Source organism: Gossypium hirsutum, chromosome D02 (assembly GCF_007990345.1).
Source record: "Gossypium hirsutum isolate 1008001.06 chromosome D02, Gossypium_hirsutum_v2.1, whole genome shotgun sequence".
Lineage (NCBI taxonomy): Eukaryota > Viridiplantae > Streptophyta > Magnoliopsida > Malvales > Malvaceae > Gossypium > Gossypium hirsutum.
Window position 1 is genome coordinate 1037431 of NC_053438.1, and position 25852 is coordinate 1063282.

A 25852-nucleotide genomic window follows, 5' to 3' on the forward strand; every position below is an offset into this window, starting at 1 on the left:
TATTATGTTTTATGAAATGTAGCTGAATATTGAATGAAATTGACAAGTATCGAAAAGTAAGAAATTTCTCGATTAAACATTAGGAATAGAATAAGATACAAGTGACATGTCACTAGTGACTCAAGTGTGGTAATATGTGAAGGCCACTTTGTAAAGAAAGATAGCTTTGGTCACAATTGTGGTACTAAGTGAAGGGCGCTTTGTGAAGGCTCCTTTGTGAAGAAAGATAACTTTGGTCACAAGTGCAGTACTATGTGAAGGCCACTTTGTGAAGAAGGTAGCTTTGGCTACAAGGGTGGTACTATGTGCAGGCCATCGAGTATTCATTATTATTCCGATATATTCAACGGGAAATGACTAAGTGTAAACGAATATGACTATGTGATGAATAAGTGCAGGTATGTGTGTATAAACGTATGAGCAATGTACTCGAGATATAATCAAATTTTGGTAAGATTGATACGGAGTAAGTGTTACAATGAAAGTTACTATAAATAAAACATGAAAGAGTGAAATTTAGAAATAAAATGGTTTTGAACAGCAACAGTTGCGTGAATTTGAAAAATCACCAAAAATGGTAGAAATTGAATTAGAAGTTGAATAAGATATGGAATTGAAGCTTATTGAGTCTATTTTCACATAAAAGAAATGGCATCAGTAAAAGAATTTCATATTATGAGATATTTGAATTTTTGTGAGATAGGGTTAGAATGATTTGGAATCCCCTGTTCTGACTTTGGAAAATTATTAAAAATTGTACAAAAATAGTTACGGTTAGAATTTATATGTTTAAAATACTGAATGAGTCTATTTTCAAGAGAAATAAACAGGAACATCATCAAAATTTTATATGAGAAGATAATTAATTTTTAGTGCAGAAAGGTCGAAACTATCAGACAGTAAAACAGGGAAAACTTTAAATAATAAACTGTACTTATTGGCTAAATAAAAAATTCTGAAAATTTTATGGTAAGAAGATAAGTGAGTCTAGTTTCAGGAAAAATTTGCAGAACTTAATTTGGAGTTCTGTAACTCAAGATATAAATAATTTATTGACTATGACTCGAGTAGATAGCTAGATATGAACTTGAGTAAATATTTGAACTATGTGCAATTATGATTGTATTATTTTGAGAACGTATTGTGAAGATTGATAAAAGCATGTTAATTAATTGTTTATTATTTACATACCAACTTACTAAGCTATATGCTTACTCCATTTTCTTTCCCTTGTCTTGTAGTGTCACCAAGCTAGTTCAGGTACGGAGATCGTCGGAGATTCATCCACACTATCAACACTCTTTTAGTATTTTTGAAAGCAATATTATGAATTATGGCATGTATAGAGGGCTTGGTTATTTTGTTTATGTGTCATAATTGATTTGGCCCAAAATGATGGCCTATGTTATTTGATAGTTCAATTTGTATAAGGCCATTGATGTTGGCTATTATTGGTTATCTTTAAGTCTGGTAATACCTCGTACCCTGTCCCAGCGTCTAACACGGGTAAGGGGTGTTACAAATATATTTGTTATATAATTTTTTTAATTCATATCACGCGTAGTTTAATAAATTTAGTTTTTTTAATAGAGTAGATTTATAAATATAAATATATGATCATAACTACACATAAAGAGACTTGAACAATTAAACCTGAATGCTCAAATCCGAAACCTTTATGTTTTTATTAAGTTTATTCCATTCTAATTGATCGAAAATATATTATTTAAACTTTGTACATTATGATTCTCATAACTTCAATTTTATTATCTCAATTAAAACTTCATCCACTAATTATATTATATTTAATTATTTTATATAATATTTATACTATATTATTATAATATATTTTTATATTTTTTATATTTTGATATTATGTTATTTTTATGTATATCGAGTTTAATATTATCATATTTTAAGAAAATAATCGCAGTATGTGATAGAAGATTCTAGAAGTTTAAACAAAACATAAATTATATCCCTTTTTTTCAAGGTTCAAAAGGAAGAAGGGCAGAAAGTGAAGCCCACAGCAGAGGAATTTCTGAGAAAAATCGGTGAAAGTGCTATTAAGGATTAATATATCATTTAGGACTTGAATTTATCTTAATATTCAATTTGATATTTGAATTGTGTTCCGAAGTTTAATTTGGTATTCATACCAAATCACATCATGCTGTTCAATAAATGCTTGACATGTGTGCTCGGTATATACTTATTCTTGTTGAAGTGTAAATACGAGAGCATGAAGTATGAGCCTTCAAAAACTAAATATCAAGGACCAAAACCAAATTTCACCAATTATAATCACACTGTTCAATATTTACATAAAGAAAAAAAATGGAAAATAAGGACACGGATTTTGGGACCCACTTGTAATATTTTCCACAATCTAATCTTCGGGCCGAATTACTCACTGCTTTATTAAACACTTACTATATGCTCATTTCCCCCATCAAAGCAAAGCAAAGCAAATCATCCGTTTGTGCCTTCCTATCTATGCAATGAACAACCTCAAGCTCAAAGGCTATGGCTTCAACCCCTCCGAGCAAATCCTCATCGGCTATCTCCGAGACCGAACAACGTCCGGCCGTGATTACTTGGTCCAAGACATCATCGACCTCAGTCACGACATTTGCAGCTATGATCCATGGGATCTACCTGGTATGTTCCCTTGTTTTTGTTTTTCTTTTATTCAATACTTACTAACATTTCTCTTTAAATTCGATTCTTTCTATTCGTAGGTTGTGATTCAATCACACCACATGATTCGGAACGGTTTTTTATTTACCCGAAAACGTATAAGTATGCAAACAGTAAGTCCAAGGTGATCGGTACGCCTACAGAACAAGTACCGAACAGTGATCAGCGGCAGCCGATGATAAATCGAGCTACCAAGAACGGAAAGTGGAAAGTCTCGGGGGTTCGAGTTAACGTCAAGTCTAGTGATGAAACTAAACAAGTGATTGGTATTAAGACAAGGTTGTATTTCAAGCACAATAATTGCCCAAACAAAACATCATGTGTGTTACATCAGTTCGAACTTGTTGATATTGATCCTTGCCAAGTAAGTTATTCCTTAAACTCGAACCGATTTTTGGTTGCGCTGCGTTTATTGTAATGAATTTTTTTTTCATTGATTTTTGTAGGATAAATATTTTCTTGGTAAAGTGATAATGAAAGAATTTAAGCCAACCAATATTTCAAGTAACAATTTAAACGATCGGATTTCAATTCCGGAGGTTAGTTAACTTCAATTCGTGCCAATAATGGTGACTAATTAAAATATTACACATCGAGTTTATGTTTTATGTATATTTCAGGTTCGAGTAGAACTTGGTCCGGAGCCATTAGTTGAAACAGAAGTCACTAATGAGTACGAGTGGACTCAAAGTGAACAAACTAATGAATTTATAACACCATATCCGGTTTTCGACAATGAGAACTCTATTGATGACGGGAATGAAGGGATCTCCAATTACCAGTCACAAGTAAGAACGCTTTTCTCGGAAATTTTTAAAATACTACACATCAAGTTTACGTTTTATGTATATTTCAGATTAGAGTAGAACTCGGTTTAGAGCCATTAGCTAAAGAGTACGGATGGACTCAAAGTGAACGAACTAATGAATTTAGAACTCCCTGTCCGGTTTTCGACAACGAGAACTTTATTGATGATGGTAATGAAGTGAGCTCTAATCACCAGTCACAAGTAAGAACTCTTTTCTTGTAAATTTCGAAGTTCAGTTCATTTAATCAATGTAATTACTGTTAAAACAAGTCTCCAAAACTACAGATAAATATGGAGCAAATTAGAAGCTTGGAAGTACCTAATATAGGTATTGAGGATCAAAATCAATCATACCAGAATATTGGGATCGATATGAATGATCCAACAGTCCCCGATGAAGGAAGCAATCTACAAAATATAGTTGCAGTTGCAGAGAATGAAAGCTCAATCTTGCCTTCTAATTTACATAACCTTCTAATAGATATTATATTATATTTTATAAATCAAATAGTGAGTAACTTTTATATTGTTCATCAAATAAAAGGCATAAACATGTTGAAAAATCTAATATTTGTTTGTTCAATATGATCCAGGAATGGTCCGACTTATACAAGTTATGCCGCTTTATTAACCAGCAACGTGCTGCTGGTGCTGAGATAGAGTTCCCCAATTTGCCCCCTTTGGATGTGGCTGAATCTTCCTACTCGACGGATTCAGTCCGTAAAAGATCAGCCATGGAGGTTGAAAGATTAGCCACCGGTGTAGAAACTGAATTGGCTCAACAACAAGCAAAGAGAAGTAGATTATAAAGTTCGAGTTGCTTGTCTCCCGAATTTGATTAGTGCTTATAAGTCGTAATGTTAGACCCATCGTCTTATAAGTTAATTTTCGAGGTTGGGTTTATGTTTATTTGACTTGGAATCCTATCTAGGCATAGGTATTTATATCGAAAAGATTTTATGCGTTGCTTGTATTACAAGTTAAGTTTTGAGGTCGTGTGTTTAATATATGTTTCAACTATATATATGGACATCTATAATAGCAAGTGCGGCTTGCTTGATATGTTTTTTTTATATTGATTTCAAAAGTTATAACATGTAATTTCTTGACATTTGTTGCTGCTGTAAGACAAAAGACACAGAACCATATAGTGGGGAGCATAACAAACTAAAGTGGCAAAAGAACAACAGGTTAGTGGTCAAAAAGGAAGAGAATAATGAAGAAAAATGAGGGTTGGAAAAAAAAAACATAAAAGTTAGCAAGTAAAAATAAAATGTCACATTTTTAAGAGATTAAAGAAAAAAATATATATCAATGTTGCCGGCTAAGTTCTAGCTCGATTGGTATTAGTATTATTGTCTACGTAAGAGGACGTGAGTTTGAACATACTGAAACACATTTATCCTCCTATTCAAGGGTTGGTGAGCAACTCTAGATAATTCTAGTCAATTTGTATAATAATAATATCAATGTTCGATGGATCAACACTTTCGATTAGTTATAAGGGAAATGACGAATAATTTACATTATTTAAGTCAAAACATTAAATAACGGGTTCAAAGCTAAACAATTATTTTTCATTAAATTTACAATATAAATAATGTAGAAATGGATTTGTATTGTTATAAATTGGTTTGCCTGACGGAACAACTAGACAATGACGTCACGTGTTCCTCATGCTGACGTACAAAGATAAATTTTTAACAGTAGAAATGGATAAAATTTTGAATGGAATGAACAATTTACTCTTTGATCTAACCTATAAAGATCATTTTACCCATTTTTTTTGAGTAAATGAAGCAAATTATAATCTAACTTCTAATAAAGGGACCTCAATAGTACTTTTACCAATAAAAAGAATAGTGTTAGTGCATGGTGTTGATAGTATACGATACATCTTTTTTTTATGTATATGAACAACTAAGATTGTTTAAACCGGACCAGATTTCAATCGGATATGTTGGACCAAGAACTAATTGAGATATGAGTTTGGAGAAAGATATTAAACCGGTTAACTCAGGAATCAATATGAACTAGTTGAACTAAACAAAAAATCAATTGAATCAAACGAATAAATTGATTGAACTGGATTTTTAATATTTTTAATAAGTTATTTAATTGAATAGGATACACTGAACAAATTAATAACTATACTCATATTAATCGAGCTAAAACTCAACCAATCACACATCTATAATCTTATTCTTGTTTTAATTATTTTTTTGGATGATCGAGTATTTGTTATAAAATTACTAAAAAGTATAATCATTTATTTGGTCATTCAACTTAAAAATAAAGGCATTTTAGTTCTTCATTTAAATTTTTTCTTATTTGTTAAATCATCTCAAATAGATAAAAAAATTAGCGCATATTAACTTTGTTGATGTGACATGCATGTAGGAATCTACGTATATATCACGTTAGTAATTAACTATTTTAAAAAAAATATAAAATATTAAAAATTACAAATTTATACTTTTTTTATTTTAAAATTTAATTAATTGTTCATGTGGGATGTATGGCAGTTAAGAAAGTTAACAGACGAAAATGTAAATAGAAGAATAAAATGACTCTTTTGTAAAGTTAGAAGGCTAAATTAGTCATTATATATACAATTTAAAACCAAAACACCATGTATGATATACATTTAACTTTAATTTTATCGCAATAACCAAAACATCAATAGATTATTTATGTAACATTTTAATAAATATACTTGTTATATAATTTTTTATTCATATCACGTGTAGTTTAATAAATCTAATTTTTTTAATAGAGTAGATGATCATAACAATTAAACCTGATTACTCAAATCCGAAACCTTTATGTTTTTATTTAGCTTATTATAGTCTAATTGATAGAAAATATATTATTTAAACTTTGTACATTATGATTCTCGTAACTTCAATTTTATTATCTCAATCAAAACTTCATCCACTAATTATATTATATTTAATTATTTTATAATATTTATATTTTTTATATAAGACAATCTTAAATTCACACACTTAAAACGTGTATCTATTTAAAATCATTAATTACTTATATTAATTAGAATATGGTGAACATCTTTGATCAGTTGAGTTCTTATAATATTTATATTATATTATTATAATATATATTTTTTATAATTTTGAATTATTTTGATATTACGTTATTTTTATGCATATCGTGTTTAATATTATCATATTTTAAGAAAATAATCACAGTGTGTTATAGAAGATTCTAGAAGTTCAAACAAAACATAAAGAATATCCCTTTTTTTCAAGGTTCAAAAGGAAGAAGGGCAGAAAGTGATGCCCGCAGCAGAGGAATTACCGAGAAAAATCGGTGAAAGTGCTATTAAGGATTAATATATCATTTAGGACTTAAGTTTATTTTAATATTCAATTTGGTATTTGAATTGTGTTCTAAAGTTCAATTTGGTATTCATACCAAACGGCATCTCAATAAATGCTTGACATGTGTGCTCGATATATACTTATTCTCGTTGAAGTATAAATATGAGAGCATGAAGTATGAGCCTTCAAAAACTAAATATCAAGGACCAAAACCATAATTTCACCAATTATAATTTACATGAAGAATAAAAATGGAAAATAAGGACACGGATTTTGGGACCCACTTGTAATATTTTCCACAATCTAAAATTCGGGCCCAAGTACTCACTGCTTTATTAAACACTTACTATATGCTCATTTCCCCCATCAAAGCAAAGCAAAGCAAATCATCCGTTTGTGCCTTCCTATCCAAGCAATGAACAACCCCAAGCTCAAAGGCTATGGCTTCAAGCCCTCCGATCAAATCCTCATCGACTATCTCCGAGACCGAACACTGTTCGGCCGTGATTACTTGGTCCAAGACATCATCGACCTCGGTCACGATATTTGCAACTATGATCCATGGGATCTACCTAGTATGTTCCCTTGTTTTTGTCTTTCTTTTATTCAATTACTTACTAACATTCTCTTTAAATTCGATTCTTTCTATTCGTAGGTTGCGATTCTATCACACCGAGTGATTCGGAACGATTTTTTATTTACCCGAAAACGTATAAGTATGCAAACAGTAAGTCCAAGGTGATCGGTACGCCTACAGGACAAGTACCGAAAGGTGAACAACGGCAGCCGATGATAAATCGAGCTACCAAGAACGGAAATTGGAAAGTCTCGGGGGATCCAGTTGATGTAAAGTCTGGTGATGATACTAAACAAGTGATTGGTATTAAGACAAGGTTGTATTTCAGGCACAATAGCTGCCCAAACAAAACACCATGGATGTTATATCAGTTCGAACTTGTTGATATTGATCCTTGCAAAGTAAGTTATTCCTTAAACTCGAACTGATTTTCAGTTGTGTTGCGTTTATTGTAATGAATTTTTCTTCTCATTGATTTTTGTAGGATAAATATTTTCTTGGTAAAGTGATAATGAAAAAGCCAACCAATATTTCAAGTAACAATATAGACGATCAGATCTCAATTCCGCAGGTTAGTTAACTTCAATTCGTGCCAACAATGGTGACTAATTAAAATACTACACATCGAGTTTACGTTTAATGTATATTTCAGGTTCGAGCAGAACTTGGTCTGGAGCCATTAGTTGAAACTGAAGTAACTAATGAGTACGAGTGGACTCAAAGTGAACAAACTAATGAATTTATAACACCCTATCCAGTTTTCAACAATGAGAACTTTATTGATGACGGGAATGAAGTGATCTCCCATCACCAGTCACAAGTAAGAACACTTTTCTCGGAAATTTTTAAAATACTACACATCGAGTTTATGTTTTATGTATATTTCAGGTTCAAGTAGAACTCAGTTCAGAGTCATTAGTTGAAACCGAAGTAACTAATGAGTATGGGTTGACTCAAAGTGAACAAACTAATGAATTTATAACTCCCTGTCCGGTTTTCGACAACGAAAACTTTATTGATGATTGGAATGAAGTGATCTCCAATCACCAGTCACAAGTAAGAACACTTTTCTCGAAAATTTTTAAAATACTACACATTGAGTTTATGTTTTATGTATATTTCAGGTTCAAGTAGAACTCAGTTCAGAGCCATTAGTTGAAATCGAAGTAACTAATGAGTATAGGTGGACTCAAAGTGAACAAACTAATGAATTTATAACTCCCTGTCCAGTTTTAGACATAGATGATGGGAATGAAGTGATCTCCAATAACCAGTCACAAGTAAGATCACTTTTCTCAGAAATTTTGAAGTTTAGTTCATTTAATTCATGTAATTACTGTTAAAACGTGTCTCGAAATCTACAGATAAATATGGAGATAATTAGAAGCTTGGAAGTACTATTAGGTATTGTGGATCAAAATCAATCATACCAGAATATTGGGATCGATAATGATCGAACAGTCCCCGATGAAGGAAGCAATCAACATAGTATAGTTGCAGAGAATGAAAGCTCAATCTTGCCTTCTGATTTACATAACCATCTAATAGATTTTATAAATCAAATGGTGAGTAACTTTTATATTGTTCATCAAATAAAAGGCATAAACATGTTGAAAAATCTAATATTTGCTTGTTCAATATGATCCAGGAATGGTCCGACTTATACAACTTATGCCGCAGTATCGGGGTTTTTCTCGACGAGTTGCCTGACGAGCCGCAAGAACTCGGGCCACAAAATCAATGCGGTATTAACCAGCAACTTGCTGCTGGTGCTAAGATAGACTGCACCAATTTGCCCCCTTCGGATGTGGCTGAATCTTCCTACTCGACGGATTCAGTCCGTAAAAGATCAGCCATGGAGGTTGAAAGATTGGCCACCGGTGTAGAAACTGAATTGGCTCAACAACAAGCAAAGAGAAGTAGATTATAAAGTTCGAGTTGCTTGTCTCCCGAATTTGATTAGTGCTTATAAGTCGTAATGTTAGACCCATCGTCTTATAAGTTAGTTTTCGAGGTTGGGTTTATGTTTATTTGACTTGGAATCCTATCTAGGCATAGGTATTTATATTGAAAAGATTTTATGCGTTGCTTGTATTACAAGTTAAGTTTTGAGGTCTTGTGTTTAATATATGTTTCAACTATATATATGGACATCTATAATAGCAAGTGCGGCTTGCTTGATATGTTTTTTTATATTGATTTCAAAAGTTATAGCATGTAATTTCTTGACATTCGTTGCTGCTGTAAGAGAAAAGGCACAGAACCATATAGTGGGGAGCATAACAAACTAAAGTGGCAAAAGAACAACAGGTTAGTGGTCAAAAAGGAAGAGAATAATGAAGAAAAATGAGGGTTGGAAAAATAAAGCATAAAAGTTTGCAAGTAAAAATAAAATGTCACATTTTTAAGAGATTAAAGAAAAAATATATATCAATGTTGCCGGCTAAGTTCTAGCTCGATTAGTATTAGTATTATTATCTACGTAAGAGGACGTGAGTTTGAACATACTGAAACACATTTATCCTCCTATTGAAGGGTTGGTGAGCAACTCTGGATAATTCTAGCCAATTTGTATAATAATAACATTAATGTTCGATGGATCAATACTTTCGAGGAAAATGATAAATAATTTACATTATTTAAATCAAAACATTAAATAACCGGTTCAAAGCTAAACAATTATTTTTCATTAAATTTACAAGAAAATAACGTCTCATTAAAAAAATTAACTTTTATGGCAATTAGTTATAGGTGAAGTTACGTGTAACACCCCCTAACCCCAAACCGTCGCCGGAATAGGATTACGAGGCATTACCAGACATATCAAGCAATTTACGGATAATTCATAATAAAATATCAATCGTAATATAATTGTATAACTAAGTCTCTGTAACAAACTTTCAATGTTTAAACATGAATTAAAAGTGAAATGAAACTCATTCGAGTGCTCTGAATTTTTTTTTAAATTTCGGCAGCATTTCTGCTTATTTTTACATATAACCTCCTGCAATTTTTTTTTAAAAATTATATCATTTCCAATCACAACCAATTCAACCGATTCAACCAATTCATTTCACATTCTCAAATTTCTATTCCAAATACCTACTAATAAACTTAATCAACATAATATCAATTTAAATTTAACAATATACTAAACTAAATAATAATAGATAAACTTCTTTCATTATGATTCATAAACTTATAATACTAACATTTTTAACCATTTATATTAAAACGTAATAACCTTTATACACATCCTAGGTACATGCCACATTACCAAAAGAAATTATACATCACCAAAAGTTTGCTGAAGTCAGGTCTGACTTTGGATGTTGGTTCAGTACTTGACTTCTACAACCTACGCACGGAAACAACCGTACGCTGAGTATGCATATACTCAGTGGTATCACTATAATTCAATTTATAATTAAATACATTAAATCACACACATACTTTTCATTACAATTATCACTACAAATAAACAATTCAATCTTTTAATATTATCAATTAATTATATATATATCATTCTTATTTCTTTATTTCAAATTTCACTTTTCACATATACTGTATCATTCGAGATTAGTTTTATTAGTAAATTTATTTCATTTATCTCTATTAACTTGACTCGGACTCGGCGGATACGCGGATTCCAACCAAACACACCAGTAACAGTAATCAATAACGGAACAGTAACAGTATTCGACACACAAAGTGCTGAATCGGTAACGATAACAGTAACAGTAACAATATTCGACACACAAAGTGCCGAATCGGTAACAATAACAGTAATCAGCACATAAGTGCCTGATCAGTAAGCCGGCAAATACCCCGTACTTTTCCATATCCTATGGCATGCCAACTATATCCGACTAGCCCCACTAGTTAATAGGGTATTTAATTCACTTTTCAGTACAATCTCCATTTTAGTTCAGTATCGATTATAAATTTCTTATTTCAATCAATTTCACAGTATTGCAGTAATTCATTACTTTAGTAATTTCATAATTCAATACATTATATATAATAATATTCAACATTTTCACAATTCATTCAGTACTCAAATCAATATCCAGTATACTATAGTTCGGTTCAGTATCAATCTCAATTTCCAATACCTTATTACAAATTTATCATTTATTAAACACTTATCTTAAAATACTTACCACACATAAATAGCAAATTAAACACTTAATAATAAAGTTTGAATTATAGTGATACAAACCGTAATTCTCGTATCTATTCCTCATCTACTTTTTCCTTCCCTTTCCTCTTGGATGCCTCAGGTGCGATATTAGCTACGAAAAAAATATTAAAATAATTTTCATAATCATTAGCACAACACAGCTTAATTGCTGAAATTTTTATCTAACTTTTACTTTAATTTCAATTTAATCCTAACTAAACCTATATATTTTTCTTTCTCAATTCATACCCTTTTTCTACTCAATTTCTTGCTAAACTCATATTTAACTATCTAAGTTTTATCATATTTTCATAATTCCGAATTTATTTCAATTTAATCCCTAAAATTCAAAACTTATAGTTTAGTTGACAATTCAATCATTTATTCAATTCCAATCAAAATTTCTATCAAATACATCCCTACTTTAACAATTTATTCAACATGAACCATGCTTAATAATCTATAAACTTCCAAAACTTCAACTTATTTTTAACAAAACTTTGTTTTAAAACTTCTAAAACATCTAAATTAAAAGAAAAGGACTTGATTGACTTACCAAATTAAATTCCAAGCTTTAAAAACCGTATTTTCCCTTTTTCTTTCTTTTTCTTCTTTCTTTCCCCTGTTTCGTTTGCTTCTCTGCTTCTTTGTTCTTTCTATTCTGTTTCTTTTCTTTTGCTTTGTTTTTATTTCCTTTTTTGTTTAATTAATTATTATTTATAAAATATCTATTTTAATAACAAATATAATTAATACATTTGTACCATATCATAACCTTACAATTGTCACTACTTAATTTGTTTATCAATTAAAAATCTCATTATATAATTATTTAGTTAATTAATATCTTTTACTCAAATTTGAAGTAAATATTAATTATAATACAAGTGTATATATATTATTACACTTGTACCTTCTTTTCACCATACATTTGTCTTAATTTTAATTTATTCCATAATAAAATAATACAATTAATATAATTACCATTTGAATAAATAATTATAATATTTATAATATTTATATACATATAATATTTATATATAACTTAAACAAAAATCTTGAATTTAGTGCATATATGCCGCCTCATTTATGGGACTTGGCATATTTGCCTATTTAGTCCTTTTAACTTTCTTTTAATCTATACTTAGACTTTCACTCTTTATTCAATTTGATCCTCTTTCCTAATTATTCTTAATTAAGCTAAATTCACCTATCTAAAACCTAATTAAACACACAACTAATCTCGTAAATATTTCTAATAATTATTTTCGAACTCAATTTACTAAGACGGAGGCCCGATAATACACTTTTCCGGTGCCCATGGATTTTGAGTCGTTACATTACGAATGATTTAGCTTTATTTAAGTCCCAAGTTTAAATCTAAACAATCCATTTTCCTTCCCTCTAATTAAAAAAAAAAACCTTTATAAGAAAATAATGTCATAATTTATTGAAATAAATAGCGTAAAAGTATTATTAGGAGTCATATTTCATTTTGTTTCCTCTATTGAAAAAGTGCAATTAGCACTTGTACATTACATAATAGAGTAAAATAGTCATTTCTGTTAAAATTTTCGTCCATTTGTACTGTTATAAACTGATCTCGTTGACAGAACAACTAGACAATGACGTCACGTGTTCCTCATGCTGGCGTACAAAGATAAATTTTTAACAGTAGAAATGGATAAAATTTTTAATAGAATGACTAGTTTGCTCTTTGATCTAACGCATAAAGATTATTTTGCCTTTTTTTGAGTAAATAAAGCAAACTATAATCTAACTCCTAGTAAAGGGACCTCAATTGTACTTTTACCATTAAAAAGAAAAGTGTTAGTGCATGGTGTTGATAGTATACGATACATCTTTAAGGTTATTTATTTATTTATTATGTATATGAACAACTAAGATTGTTTAAACCGGACCAGATTTCAATCGGATAGGTTGGACCAGGAATTAATTGAGATATGAGTTCGGAGAAAGATATTGAACTGGTTAACTCAGGAATCAATATGGACTAATTGAACTGAGCAAAAAATCGATTGAATCAAACGATTAAATCGATTGAACTGAATTTTTAATATTTTTAATAAGTTATTTAATTGAATAGGATGCACTGAACAAACCGATTAGATCAATTATCTATTTGCCTGACCGATTTGATTATTGATTTAGTTTTAAAAAAACTTTGTCAACAAGCAAAACCATAAAGGCAAAGAAGCTTTGGACGCAAGTAATGTAAGAATCGAGTGTTATTTTTTCTACAAAAAGATTGGGGTGATGATAGCGATATATTAGAAGCAAATTTGGTGCCCAAGAAAGACCTTTTTATGTGTGTTTATAATATGAGGACAACCATATTAGTGGGGAGCATAACAAACTAAAGTAAGCCAAAGAAAAATTTGGAAAAGGCCAAAAAGGTAGTTGACTAATGGCAATTTACAAGAAGAATCATGAAAATTTTAAAAGAAGAATACTAGTGAATCAGACAATTCGTGTCAAAGATCGTAAAAAAAATCGTGTTTTTATTAAACTGGTGGCGTAGAGACAAAGCATGTCATGTCAGTACCACGTGATTAAACATCTATAAATTTTTTCTTTTTTCAAAAATCTCTCTCTCAACGTAATTATCCTTGTCATAAAACAAAAATTTAATCAGCTTCAACTTACTCGAATTCATGTCTTGTTAGAAGCTGGTAAGGGCCCTTATAATGGAAAATTATTATTTAAGTCTTTTAAATATTTTTGAAATTTTAAATTAGTAAATATAAAATTATATTTTGACCTTTCAATATTATATATATTCAATTTAATCTTTTAAAAGTTATAAAGACATAGACTATAAAAAATTAAAATTTCATTCGATCCCTCTAAAAAATTGTTCTAGCTTCACCCCTGGTATTCTTACATTGATAACTATACTCATATTAATCGAGCTAAAACTCAACCAATCACACATCTATAATCTTATTCTTGTTTTAATTGTTTTATTAGATGATCGAGTATTTATTATAAAATTACTAAAGAGTAGAACCAGTTATTTGGTCATTCAACTTAAAAATAAAGTTATTTTAGTTCTTCATTTAAATTTTTTCCTTATTTTTAACTCTTCAACTTGTATTATTTGTTAAATCATCCCAAATAGATAAAAAATTAGCGCATATTAACTTTATTGATGTGACATCCATGTAGGAGCCTATGTATATGTCACGTTAGTAATTAATTATTTTTTAACAAATTTATAAAATATTAAAAAATTGCAATTTTATACTTTTTATATATTTAAAATTTTTGAATTTTTATTTTAAAATTTAATTAATTGTTAATGTGGTATCCATGTGTATGGCAGTTAAGAAAGTTAACAAATAGACGAAAATTTAAATGGAAGAATAAAATGACTTTTTTGTGAAGTTGGAAGGCTAAATTAGTCATTATATATACAATTTAAACCCAAAACACTATGTATGATATACATTTAACTTTAATTTTATCGTGGTAACTAAAACATCAATAGATTATTTATGCAAAATTTTAATAAATATATTTGTTACATAATTTTGCCCGTGTTATGTATATGAAAAACTAAGATTGTTCAAACCGGACTAGATTTCAATCTGATAGGTTGGACCAAGAATTGATTGAGATATAGGTTCGGAGAAAGATATTGAACCGATTAACTCAGGAATCAATATGGACTAGTTGAACTAAACAAAAAATTGATTGAATCAAACGATTAAATCGATTGAATTAAATTTTTAATATTTTCAATAAGTTATTTAATTGAATAGGATGCACTAAATAAACCGATTAGATAAATAATCTATTTGCTTGACCAATTCGATTATCGATTTAGTTCTAAAAAACTTTGTCAACAAGCAAAACCATAAAGGCAAAGAAGCTTTGGACGCAAGTAAGGTAAGAGTTGAGTGTTATTTTTTCTACGAAAAGATTGGGATGAAGATAGCGATATATTAGAAGCAAATTTGGCGCCCAAGAAGGACCTTTTTATGTGTGCTTATAATATAAGGACAACCATATTAGTGGGGAACATAACGAACTAAAGTAAGCCAAAGAAAAATTTGGAAAAGGCCAAAAAGGTACGTGGCTATTGACAATTTAAAAGAAGAATCATGAAAATTTTAAAAGAATAATCCTAGTGAATCAGACAATTCGTGTCAAATATCGTAGAAAAATATTGTTTGGATTTTGGTTTGTAAATTCGATTCGTATCTTTCAAAGTTACTTCATGAAAAAAATATTGAATTGTAGAAGATAAGGAGAATGCGAGTTTTCGGTTGGTGCAAGTGGTATAAACAGAGAAAGTCATACAACAATGATTTTATTAGCCTAGCGACTTAAATGAAAACTTTCGAATAATTTAGTGATCATTTTGTAACTTTTTAAAATTAAGTAACCAAAACGTAAATTTACAATAGTCTAATGACCTTGAATGCAATTTACCCTAAAAATTTGATCCAACCGGTTTATAGAATCGAATTACTAGAGGATTTGAAAAATCTAAAAAAACCGACCCAACAAAAGCAAGCTCAACCCAACTCTTCGTTTATTGAATTTTCTAAAAAACTTTTGGTCTGCCCAAAATTTCGTGATTCTTAGCCCAAAAATATTGAATTTTAATTTTCTATTTACTGTTTTATTTTCTGATTTAATTTTAAATTATTTTCTTTGAGCCCTAGGCAGCTGAGTATTGCTTCATCTACTCTTTCTTCTTCTTTAGCCGTGAGCCTTTGCTTCATTGAAGTTCTAAATCTCTGCTTTGCTTGCTGCTGCCGTAGTGATTTGCTGCTGCTGTCGGCTCCGGTAAGTTCATTTTTTTTTAAAAATTTTATTCGATAGTGCTAGAATAAGTAAGCACATGCTATCTACGTTGTTTATGAACCTTAGGCTTCTTCTTAAGTGAATATTGATTGATAATTTGACGCATCGAAACTGTTGCTTTAAAACAAGAAATTTCACAACAGAATAAACCTATTGAAACTATTTGTTTATACTGTTTTTAGGTTTTGGCAAATTTGCAATATTGATCGATTATCAGAGTCAGTTTTTTGTTAACAATATGCAATATGAACACACGCACGCACGCACGCACACACACGCACACACACGCACACACACACACACAAAATTTTTAGACTTTTTTTAAGATTTTCAACCGGTTAAATAGGGAATTAATGGTTTGATTGGTTGGATTACTAATTTGGTTCTTTAACCCCATTCAACTAAACCCTAATTCTCTCTTTTTCATTTATGTATTTCCTTTTTCAGGATTACAATAAGAATGGACAAGTTTCATCAAACAGATTGCATTGAAATTTTATCTCAAATTAAGCATCAAGAGAAGCTGCTTAATCTCAAAAGAAGGTTCTTCCTCTTCTTTCTTTTCTTTAATTTCTTGCCTATTACATTTATTCTCTTTGATGTCTTCAATATATATACTTTTCTTATAATTCTTCACAATTCTGAAAATTAGCTAGTAATTTGTAATATAAAATATACTGGTGGTCTTTTTAGTTATTTATTTCTTGTTGAAACAAGTTAAAGATCGTCCTTTTTCTCAGTGCATATATGTGTGTGTGTGTGTGAAGGGAATTATGTTGTTTCTTGTAAGAATGCCTACTAGAAAAGCCAATTTGAGTCGAATAGGGTGCTAGTGTTGCAGTCTTGAATGTTGATTCTAGTGATGTTATTGGAATGTATTTCATATTGTTATAGAAAAATGCTTTTGGTGTATTATGGGAGTTATGTTTGTATCAGAACTCAGAACGGAGTTACTCAATTGAGATCTTTTACAGGTGGTTGATGGGACTTTCGATTTCCAGGTCGAAAAAGAAGCAATTCAAGGAACCTGAGTTTTTCAAGTGCAAGTAAGTGGGAGAGCTTACTTTTACTTATATTTGTTATTGTTGTTCTTTCCTGTAATGGTTAATCAATGTGTTTGCATTCGGTTCTTTATTCCAGGACTTTGCCTGAATCTTTTCTGAGGGAGGATGATGTAAGTTAATGCAGCATTCTACGATAATGGTGGATGTCATGTTCTTTACTTCCCTTAATTTGCTACTATAAATTGTTCTTCGATAAAAAAAAAATTTGTATAATGTTTTGCAGATGTTCTATGAGATTATTAAAGCTCATGTTCAAGATGCCTTCGGAGCAAGCAATTCCAGAAGAGGAAATCATGTAATTCAAGATGATGTCCAATCATTTGATGCATCCAAGATAACTGGAGTTCTTTTCTCATATCTCGATGCTTTGACTAATGATGGGCTTCACCTTATTGTTATGATACTTTCAGGTGGCTCAGGAATGATTAAGAAAACTCAGTGCGAAATGAAAAAAGCTATTAGAGAATCTTTGCCAAGCTTTTTAAGCAATAAAAACCTTGAGCATGAACAGAAGACCTCTATTATGCAGCTATATAAAATTCTCAATGATCCTAAAAATTTCCGGAACAATACTATGAAACCAATGACTCCAACATCTCTGTTTCATCATGCTGCTGCAATCCAGATGCTGGATAGGTTAGAGGATTTGCCTTTCCAGACCTTGATTGCAATGGATAGGAAGCTTAGTTGTGTCAAAACTGTGCCCCAGTTAAAGACACATGAACGGGGTCAGAAACGGAAACGTTTAGTTCAGAAAGTGGGTAAAACCGCTAGAAGGATGCTTATGGATCTTGATGAAGAGGGGAAACTACAAGGGCCATTAGCTAAAGCATTGGCAGTAGCAGAATTATCACTAAACCTAACTATGGGTTGTCAAAATTCCTCCACGACAAGCTTTCGCCAATTCACACCAGAAATAGTAAGCTTGCAGAATGATATTGTGAAGGCTATTTGGACTCTTAAAACGAAGGCTAGATTCCCAGAGCTGAAAGCCTTACAGCTTTTGTTGGATCCAAATATTGAAATAGCAACTCGTTCTTTAAGAGGAGCAATTATAAATGCATTAACAGAGTTCCTCTTTGAGTGCAGTGATATGGATACAATTCCCAAGTCTTTCTTAGAAGCACTTTCTGTTATTAACAGAGATTCCCGATCTTTGCCAAACAAGATTTCCCGATCTTTGCCACATCAAAGCTTCCTAAAGGATGAAATTGAAGAAGAGGTGGAATGTATACTCAGCGTGAGTGCTGAGATGAAACAAATTTTTTGGGACTTGCTTCCTGATCACGAGTTGGATGAGGAATTTGCTGATGCCTATGGGGAAGGTTTAGAAGGAAGTGATGATGATAGTTGTATTGAGGATAGTGGTTGTTATGAAAATGATTGGAAAATGGTTAATAAGGACTTAGAGAGTTGTATGTCCCATTCTGTCAAGTCAATTGAGAGAGATGAGGTTATACAGGACGTGAAAATGGATCCAGAATATTCCTCGAGTAATGCGAAAAGTAGCGAAGATAAAAACAGAGTAAAGAACAAGGCCTCTTTCAGTTCACCAAGAGGAGAGTTAAATTGCCAATCAATTGAGAGAGATGAGGTTGAACAGAAGATTGGAGTGGCTCCAGAAAATGCTTCGAATGAAAGGTTTGCAGACAACAAAACAAGCAAGTGCAGAAATCGATACCTTGCCATCCAAGAAGCATGTGATGAAACAAGTTTGGTTGCACACAAACTAATTGGTCGGTTACTGGAAAAGTTTGCTAAGGAGCAGGATATGGATTTAGATTGGAGTGATAGCTTGTATCTCGGAGGTGACTCTTCAACTCAACAACATATTCAAGGACAAGGTATCGAACTTCTTTTCTGTCCCCACCCTTGTTTCTCCCCTCAGTCGAGCTTTATAAACCATGTGCTTACTTGGTCAAATTTTCCAAAAAACTGTTAACATGAGCATATTGACTATCACGCAGTTTTAGACTACATTGACTTCAATGTTATATAAAAAATAGTTTCCCAATGTCTAATTGCTTTATATGCACTTTCTTCACCTTCTACGATTCATAGTAAATAATACTCCATTTTCACTATTTGTGCAGAAAAGAAGCAGAAATTGACCGAGGAGGACATGGGAGATAATCTTATCGGAACACTGAAGGAGCTTATGCCTTTTGTTACAAAGAGGTATTTTTCTTATCCATGCTTATTCCAGTATATGACTTCTCGGTTTATTGACTCTTCAATCCTATCTAATCTATTAGCCCATATTTTATCAACCAAACGCTTGATGTTGAGATGTAAACTGTCATTTGTTTGCCGCAGCCTGCCAGGGCATCAAAATCGAAAGAGTTGATGGAGGCAAATTTTAGGTGCCCTTTTATTATATCGGCGCAGATTTTCTATCGCATCCATATTTATTGATTCAACACAACCTATTCAAATTCATTTATTTGAGATGTGGCTTGGCTTACAAGGATAAAAAATCAAACACATTCACGTCTTCACTGATTAATTGTACAGAAAAGTAATTGCTGGTCAGTGGTGAGGTGAGTTATGATCATCTTGCTTGCAAATCCGGGTCCCCATCCAAACGATGCGCTTAGGTCATCAAAATTTTGTAAAGCTGAGACCTATATATTGTTTCACATTCATTCGGAATTCGGAAATATTCATTTATTTTAACATGTACTTCTTGTTAACGAGTTCTCTCTCCTTGATAGAATGCTCGTGGAAAGAATTAAGGAAGCAATAGTTAGTTACCCTCAAAAGTTTGTTGTCAATTAGTGTATACGATGTCGTGTTTATGTTATTTTCTTGTATCGTAATTGTTTTATGACATTATATGTTTTTTAAAATTTTGGCATGTTAATGCTATGAGTTGTATAGATTTAGACACAGTCTATTTGCACACTCAAATTCTTAAACGTGCAATGGTATTGGTTTTTCACGTGATAATGATTGAATTAAGCTAAACTCAAATTTGACATTTGCAATGTCATAATCAACCTACTAACATCCATTTTTGTAGGATTGACATGATAATAAATAAGTTTTTATACATGGATTTGAATAAACGATGGTACAACTACAATTATAACCTATATTATCCAGACTTGGGTGAATGGCAGATAAAGGTATTTCTATAATACAAGGGTCGGATATTGATACTTCAAGAAAAATAAAAAGTTTCGTGTAACATAAACTATAACTATGATCCTATTTCTATTGCTCCCTCCTAACATATACAACCCTATACAACTTAATAAATATAATCTATGCTCACATCTTCTTATCCTTTCATGTGTGCTGGAAAATCAAATGAAGCAATGCATGAATGCAGAACCCGGATCGAGTTCAAAAAACTACTACGAAGACTGATGATTGATAGCCGAGGAGCATCAGCATATCTGCTATGAGTTACGGGATAAGAAACAATTGCTACTGCTAGAACTGCCCATAGTAAAAGGTACATCTCGAACTTGAAACTTAACGCTTCGAGTTCCAACATACTCCATTATTTCCAGACACTCGTGTAAATCCGAGTCGCTAACCAACATTACCCATTCCTCTTCATCGTCTAAATAGTTCAGTTGGAATGTCCCGTTTTGAACTTTGAACCTTTTTGCAACTTCTTCATATACTTGGAAGCATCCTGCAGATGGCTCAAACTTAAAACGGACTGTATTTTCTTTGTAAGTAGCTTTTATGGTAATTTTCGAGCTGCTATCAACACAAGTTTTCATTCTAGAATTTTTGGCTTCCATAGATTTCTCAGAGCTTGATGAACTTCCATGTAACCTTGAACCAGAGACATTTGAAGTGTCTGTCATGCTTGAAGAAGTATGTTGGCGGTTATATTCATCAATCCCATCATCACCTTCCTTTCGAATATCCATCTCATCGGTAGCAGCTAAGGAGCTTGAGTTCAGAGACACGAAGTGGCAGTTGGCAACCTCTACTTTCGGATTCCCCTTGTTCAAGCCCCACTTGTCGTCTCCTTGCCGGAAATACGAACCCGTAGTTGCATTTTCGGGACAAATCCAAGATGCAGCACCAGCAACCGACTTAGAGTCCTCACTACAATCATTTAAAGGGACAATAGATTTCTTTACTTCTTGACAGATACTTGGAATGAGCACACTCCTCGCAGCCTCGTTGTTGTTTCCACCAAAAGAACACTCGTTTTCATCCCACTTAACCACCGAATCCTCTCCATCAAGGCAAGATGCTAAAGGTGCTGATGATTTCTCGTGATTGAAAGCTTCGGATATTCCGACGGGAAGGTTATTGTTCGAGAACATTAGTGTTTTCTCGGGATTACATTCTTGAATAACAGTCCCTGCTGCAACAAATTCTCCTGTGGCTGGATCAAACTTCAATCCTCCATCAACTCCTTGCACAGAGTCCAGAACAGTTTGTATCTTTTTCAATGATCGGTTCACCTTGTTAATCTTGCGAGACGGCCATCTTGAGATACCGTGTTGTCTGCATATCCTTTTCAGTGTAGTGGGGCAAACTACAAGGAGCAAGGACCAGTTTCAAAATCATATTATTACCGAAACCCGAAATAGATCCAAGTATATAGTGACTATGTGATGCATATAGAACTTTAACATCGAAGCTTACCACCGATGCTTTTTGCAGCATCCTTCAGACTCCCTGAGAAATACTGCTGAAGAACACTGAAGCTCACATTTTTTTCTGTTGTACTTCTCTTTGGCCTCTGCAGTCCACTGATTGCCTATAGATATAGGTACCAAGGAATTACTTAACAACATAACGAAAATATGTTTTGTGTGTGTGCGTGTATACATGCAAACAAACAGACAGATTTGAGATCATAAAATGCTCAGTGAACCAAAAATCAGGACTTCTATCGATAATACACGAAGGGAGAGAATGACACAATACCTTTTCAGGAGGACCATCAGCTTCCTTTCCATCACTTATTGAATTAGATTCATTAAAGGGAATGCTATGATTGGAATTCATGTCACTATCAGCGGATAATGCTGTTTCTGAGCTCCTCTGAGACATAGCCATTGAGGGGAAGGTCGGGACCGTTACCCTCTGAAACTCAAATTTTGACCGTTCTCCGACAATTTCTGCATCTGAAACAGTTCTCAAAGTCCTACAGATTCGTTGCATGGTGCCTGAGAGGTTATTCAACAAGAGTTGTTGTTCCAAACTTCCTTTCATGTTAATAGGAAGAAAAAGCTCGAGTATATAATCATCATCACTGGTGTAGGTGCTTCTCAGCCGGATTGCAACTGCAGCATTCAGGTTAAACTTACGTGCATGATGGACGAGTGGATAATCACTTACGTCATATGTCTTTACATCTGCAGAGAAGAACGGATGATTGGATTGAAGTGCTTTTCCGGCTATACCCTGTCCTCCTTCGAGATAATGTTCCACACATGCATGCACAAAATCTTGCATCTCTCTTTCATTAACGTAACAGGCTGTATCTTCGATACATAAAACACACTTCCCATCCCAGCTCTTATTACCCTCTCTAACACGCATTTTTATATATTCATTCTCAGCTTCCTCGGTGTAATTACAAGGAATCCATGTTAGAGCCAAAGGCAAGCTATGCGCATGACATACAGCTCGTAAAACATCGGTTATTTCAGCTAAAGCAGCTCTCTGATTCTTTGAGAGGCACTGAGAACAAAAAAAGGGAAAGACCTTAGAGAAACAGGAACTGTATTGCCTTATTTGTTCAGGTGACATGCATATACATATACATATACATATACATATACATATACATACATATACATATACATATACATATACATATACAGGTATTAACATACCTGTGGAAGAAATCGAGGACGAGCAAGGGTCCTTAAATTCACAGCCTGCAGATAATAGAGATCAAGACATATTTCATGATACCAGCCATAAAAATTTTAATATACAGTTGAGAACCTCATAGTTCAAACATTTATAACCAAGACATTCAGCATACGGCAACAGCATAGCACCTAAATGAAGATGTTAGCTATAAAATAAATTTTCATTTTTAACATTGTAAATCCAAATATTCTGCTTAATTTCAGTGTGAATATGCATGATTTTGCAGTTGCATAAAAGGGTAAAATTTTGTACTGCACGACACCATTACCAAATTCTTCGTGTTACATAACTTTTTTTTACCTCCTTGATTATAGTCTTCTTTATCATCCTTGATATGCTGTGAGAATTATGAAGAGAAGGAAGTGGATATTCATTTCAAACTCGAAAAACACAAACTTGAACTACTATAGAAACAGAAATAATAGAAACTAACCTCGAGAGCACGGCAGACATGCTCCATTTCTGAATGAAAATTGGGTTTCTCTTTTGTAGTCACAAGTTCAAGCACAGCACAACAAGACATCTCGGGAGGCTGAAAAACCGGTAAGCCAATAGAACCACGGACTTCATGATTGACGGCATGTGTAATCCGCAAGTACTCAGCCTTACTGTAATGGATTACATTGGAAGTCCACTCAGGAACTCTAGATAAAAAAACACGACCAGGAAGCCCTGGAAAAGAACCTGGTTTCTGTTCTGCAGAGAAGGTATACGTCCTTGAAACTTCACGATAACCTAAAAGCATCTGGTCTAGTAAATACGGCTGATCTGAGGTGGTCAACATGTACTGATCTCCATGCTTAATTGGAACCCAAACTTGTGCCAAAATGCCCTCTCCGGATAAATCCTTAAACAAGGACAGTGCTCTAAGCATCTTCTCATCAAGTGATCGTCCAATTGGCCTAGATATTAACAAATGACCCAAATATGAAGTATCATTTTGCTTGTTACCATCAGTATGTTGTCTAACACCGAGTTCTACACCTTTGGAATCCACAGTATTACTGAAGTGTTCATCTGTTTGCCGGAACACCGTTCTGTCCGCACAATTATAAGAACTATCCATTCCACCTAATGCATAACCGGATTCAACATATGTACTAGAACTTTGTCCTATACTATTTGTTGAATCAAAAGAGGCATGTGACATGGATGGATATGAAAAGAACCCAGAGGAGGCAAACATCTGATCTGTAGCTGCACTGCCACTACACCAACCACCATAAGCATCCAAGTTCATGAGCTCTGAATAGTTAAAAGGATCCTCAAAAAGCAAATTCCGGGTATTGCCACCAAATTGTTCGCCGACCTCCATTTGTGTTCTCGGAGGAACCCAATAACCATTCCCCTTTTCTCTAGATGAAAAGGGGTACTCCATTTCACAAAAAATACAAACCAAAACAACTTCCAACTAAAATCAAGAAATGCTAGAGTTCTACAAAAAAGAATTCACTCAACTGGACAATTCGATCCCGAAAATCTTTCCCTATCTTCTTCCCAAAACCCAGGAATTTCCCCAACAAATTCATCTATTTTCCCACTTTTTTCAAACACCAACCTTAACCTGGAAAACACACAAAGAAAACCCAAATTTGAAGAAAGATATATACATACATATATATATAAATAAATAACATATAATACCTAACCAAAAGTAGAGACAAAATTTGCAATTACTGCACATCCAAAGTTAATTCAACCATTGTAGTTCCTAAAAATAGTAATAGAAAGCTCAAGAACTGACCTCAGAGGGGGAAAACAAAGATGACAGCCAAAATTTAAGTCCCCAAAGCTGCCGCAAATTCTGCAAGAAAAATCCACAATTTTCAATCAATATTACTCACAAAACCCACCTCAGATTCATCCATTTATAGAAAAAAAAATTACATCAAAATTTCAAAATAAAAATCCAGAAAAGAAGTACATACATCAAGAAGATGAAATGAGAATTTAGGTGAAATGAATCGAATATCAAATTCTGAAGACCAAGTGATTCCCAATCAAAAAATTAACTTACTGAAAATACCACGTAACGAAGTAAGATAAGAAATTGCTGAAATTAGTAAAATTTTCCATTTAGTATTATATCCAAAGGAAATTCAAGTGAAACGAAATGAACTGCAAATGATATTCCAAAGAAAAAAAAATTACTAACCATCTGAAGCTCCATAAAATCCCTAAAGAAAACCCAGAAATCTAGAGGAAGAGAAAAAGTTACTATAAGGGAAATCTTAGTAACTGAGTAACGAGATTTCAAGTAGTAGAGGAGAAAATTGGAATTCTATTAGAAGGGTTACTAAAACTGGAAAGTTTAGTTGAAAAGCTGTTATAATTTAAGGTTTTAGAATATAAATTGATGGTTGAGAGCTTGTCTTTGCTTTCTTTGTTTTTCTTTCTTTTGGTATTTTTGAGTTGAAATACATGAGTAATTAATTAAATAAAATGATTGCTTTTAAATCACTTTTAAATATTAAAATTATT

The 25852-nt window shown here is 32.4% G+C and overlaps 4 protein-coding genes across 10 annotated transcripts; 3 read left to right on the top strand and 1 right to left on the bottom strand.

The window, feature by feature from the left end:
- Window positions 1–2448: 2448 nt before the first annotated feature.
- Window positions 2449–4581, top strand: LOC107902856 (NAC domain-containing protein 86). 3 transcript variants are annotated; one of them, XM_016828972.2, is made up of 7 exons: window positions 2449–2661; window positions 2742–3064; window positions 3147–3239; window positions 3321–3488; window positions 3557–3709; window positions 3794–4018; window positions 4102–4581. In XM_016828972.2, the coding sequence occupies exons 1-7, from the start codon at window positions 2502–2504 to the stop codon at window positions 4315–4317; spliced, it is 1338 nt and encodes a 445-aa protein (XP_016684461.1). In that variant the 5' UTR covers window positions 2449–2501; the 3' UTR covers window positions 4318–4581. The 3 variants fall into 3 exon arrangements, with proteins under 3 accessions (XP_016684461.1, XP_016684467.1, XP_040943886.1); XM_016828978.2 differs by lacking the exon at window positions 3794–4018; XM_041087952.1 differs by lacking the exons at window positions 3557–3709; window positions 3794–4018.
- Window positions 4582–7208: 2627 nt separating this feature from the next.
- Window positions 7209–9618, top strand: LOC107902846 (uncharacterized). Its single transcript, XM_016828961.2, has 8 exons — window positions 7209–7424; window positions 7505–7827; window positions 7911–7997; window positions 8079–8246; window positions 8315–8482; window positions 8551–8706; window positions 8791–8991; window positions 9075–9618. Exons 1-8 carry the CDS (start codon window positions 7265–7267, stop codon window positions 9354–9356), a joined length of 1545 nt encoding a protein of 514 aa, XP_016684450.1. The 5' UTR covers window positions 7209–7264; the 3' UTR covers window positions 9357–9618.
- A 6538-nt stretch (window positions 9619–16156) lies between these two features.
- Window positions 16157–20398, top strand: LOC107902825 (uncharacterized). Of its 2 annotated transcripts, XM_016828943.2 has the most exons (7): window positions 16157–16427; window positions 16893–16988; window positions 17420–17491; window positions 17586–17619; window positions 17733–19353; window positions 19603–19687; window positions 19826–20398. In XM_016828943.2, exons 2-7 carry the CDS (start codon window positions 16906–16908, stop codon window positions 19854–19856), a joined length of 1926 nt encoding a protein of 641 aa, XP_016684432.2. In that variant the 5' UTR covers window positions 16157–16427; window positions 16893–16905; the 3' UTR covers window positions 19857–20398. The 2 variants fall into 2 exon arrangements, with proteins under 2 accessions (XP_016684432.2, XP_016684441.2); XM_016828952.2 differs by lacking the exons at window positions 16157–16427; window positions 16893–16988 and having other exon boundaries at window positions 17418–17491; window positions 17586–17648.
- A 144-nt stretch (window positions 20399–20542) lies between these two features.
- On the bottom strand, window positions 20543–25755 carry LOC107902802 (protein NLP9). 4 transcript variants are annotated; one of them, XM_041087955.1, is made up of 8 exons: window positions 25527–25755; window positions 25300–25387; window positions 25116–25175; window positions 23805–24935; window positions 23329–23373; window positions 22415–23173; window positions 22130–22244; window positions 20543–22019 (listed from the first exon to the last, which is right to left on the bottom strand). In XM_041087955.1, the coding sequence occupies exons 4-8, from the start codon at window positions 24747–24749 to the stop codon at window positions 20914–20916; spliced, it is 2970 nt and encodes a 989-aa protein (XP_040943889.1). In that variant the 5' UTR covers window positions 24750–24935; window positions 25116–25175; window positions 25300–25387; window positions 25527–25755; the 3' UTR covers window positions 20543–20913. The 4 variants fall into 4 exon arrangements, with proteins under 4 accessions (XP_040943889.1, XP_016684416.1, XP_040943888.1 ...); XM_016828927.2 differs by lacking the exon at window positions 25300–25387 and adding an exon at window positions 25389–25424; XM_041087954.1 differs by having other exon boundaries at window positions 25300–25424.
- Window positions 25756–25852: the final 97 nt, after the last annotated feature.

Bases quoted from the DNA above. Each gene is read 5' to 3' on its own strand.
- LOC107902856 (XM_016828972.2), top strand. From the start codon at position 2,502: ATGAACAACCTCAAGCTCAAAGGCTATGGCTTCAACCCCTCCGAGCAA. The intron at 3,065-3,146 runs GTAAGTTATTCC...TGATTTTTGTAG, and splicing joins TTGATATTGATCCTTGCCAA to GATAAATATTTTCTTGGTAA. The intron at 3,240-3,320 runs GTTAGTTAACTT...TGTATATTTCAG, and splicing joins ATCGGATTTCAATTCCGGAG to GTTCGAGTAGAACTTGGTCC.
- LOC107902846 (XM_016828961.2), top strand. From the start codon at position 7,265: ATGAACAACCCCAAGCTCAAAGGCTATGGCTTCAAGCCCTCCGATCAA. The intron at 7,998-8,078 runs GTTAGTTAACTT...TGTATATTTCAG, and splicing joins ATCAGATCTCAATTCCGCAG to GTTCGAGCAGAACTTGGTCT. The intron at 8,483-8,550 runs GTAAGAACACTT...TGTATATTTCAG, and splicing joins TCTCCAATCACCAGTCACAA to GTTCAAGTAGAACTCAGTTC.
- LOC107902825 (XM_016828943.2), top strand. From the start codon at position 16,906: ATGGACAAGTTTCATCAAACAGATTGCATTGAAATTTTATCTCAAATT. The intron at 17,492-17,585 runs GTAAGTGGGAGA...TCTTTATTCCAG, and splicing joins CCTGAGTTTTTCAAGTGCAA to GACTTTGCCTGAATCTTTTC. The intron at 19,688-19,825 runs GTATTTTTCTTA...TGTTTGCCGCAG, and splicing joins ATGCCTTTTGTTACAAAGAG to CCTGCCAGGGCATCAAAATC.
- LOC107902802 (XM_016828923.2), bottom strand. From the start codon at position 24,749: ATGGAGTACCCCTTTTCATCTAGAGAAAAGGGGAATGGTTATTGGGTT. The intron at 23,374-23,804 runs GTTAGTTTCTAT...TATTATCTGCAG, and splicing joins ATGTCTGCCGTGCTCTCGAG to GCTGTGAATTTAAGGACCCT. The intron at 22,245-22,414 runs GTATTGTGTCAT...CTATATCTATAG, and splicing joins CTGATGGTCCTCCTGAAAAG to GCAATCAGTGGACTGCAGAG.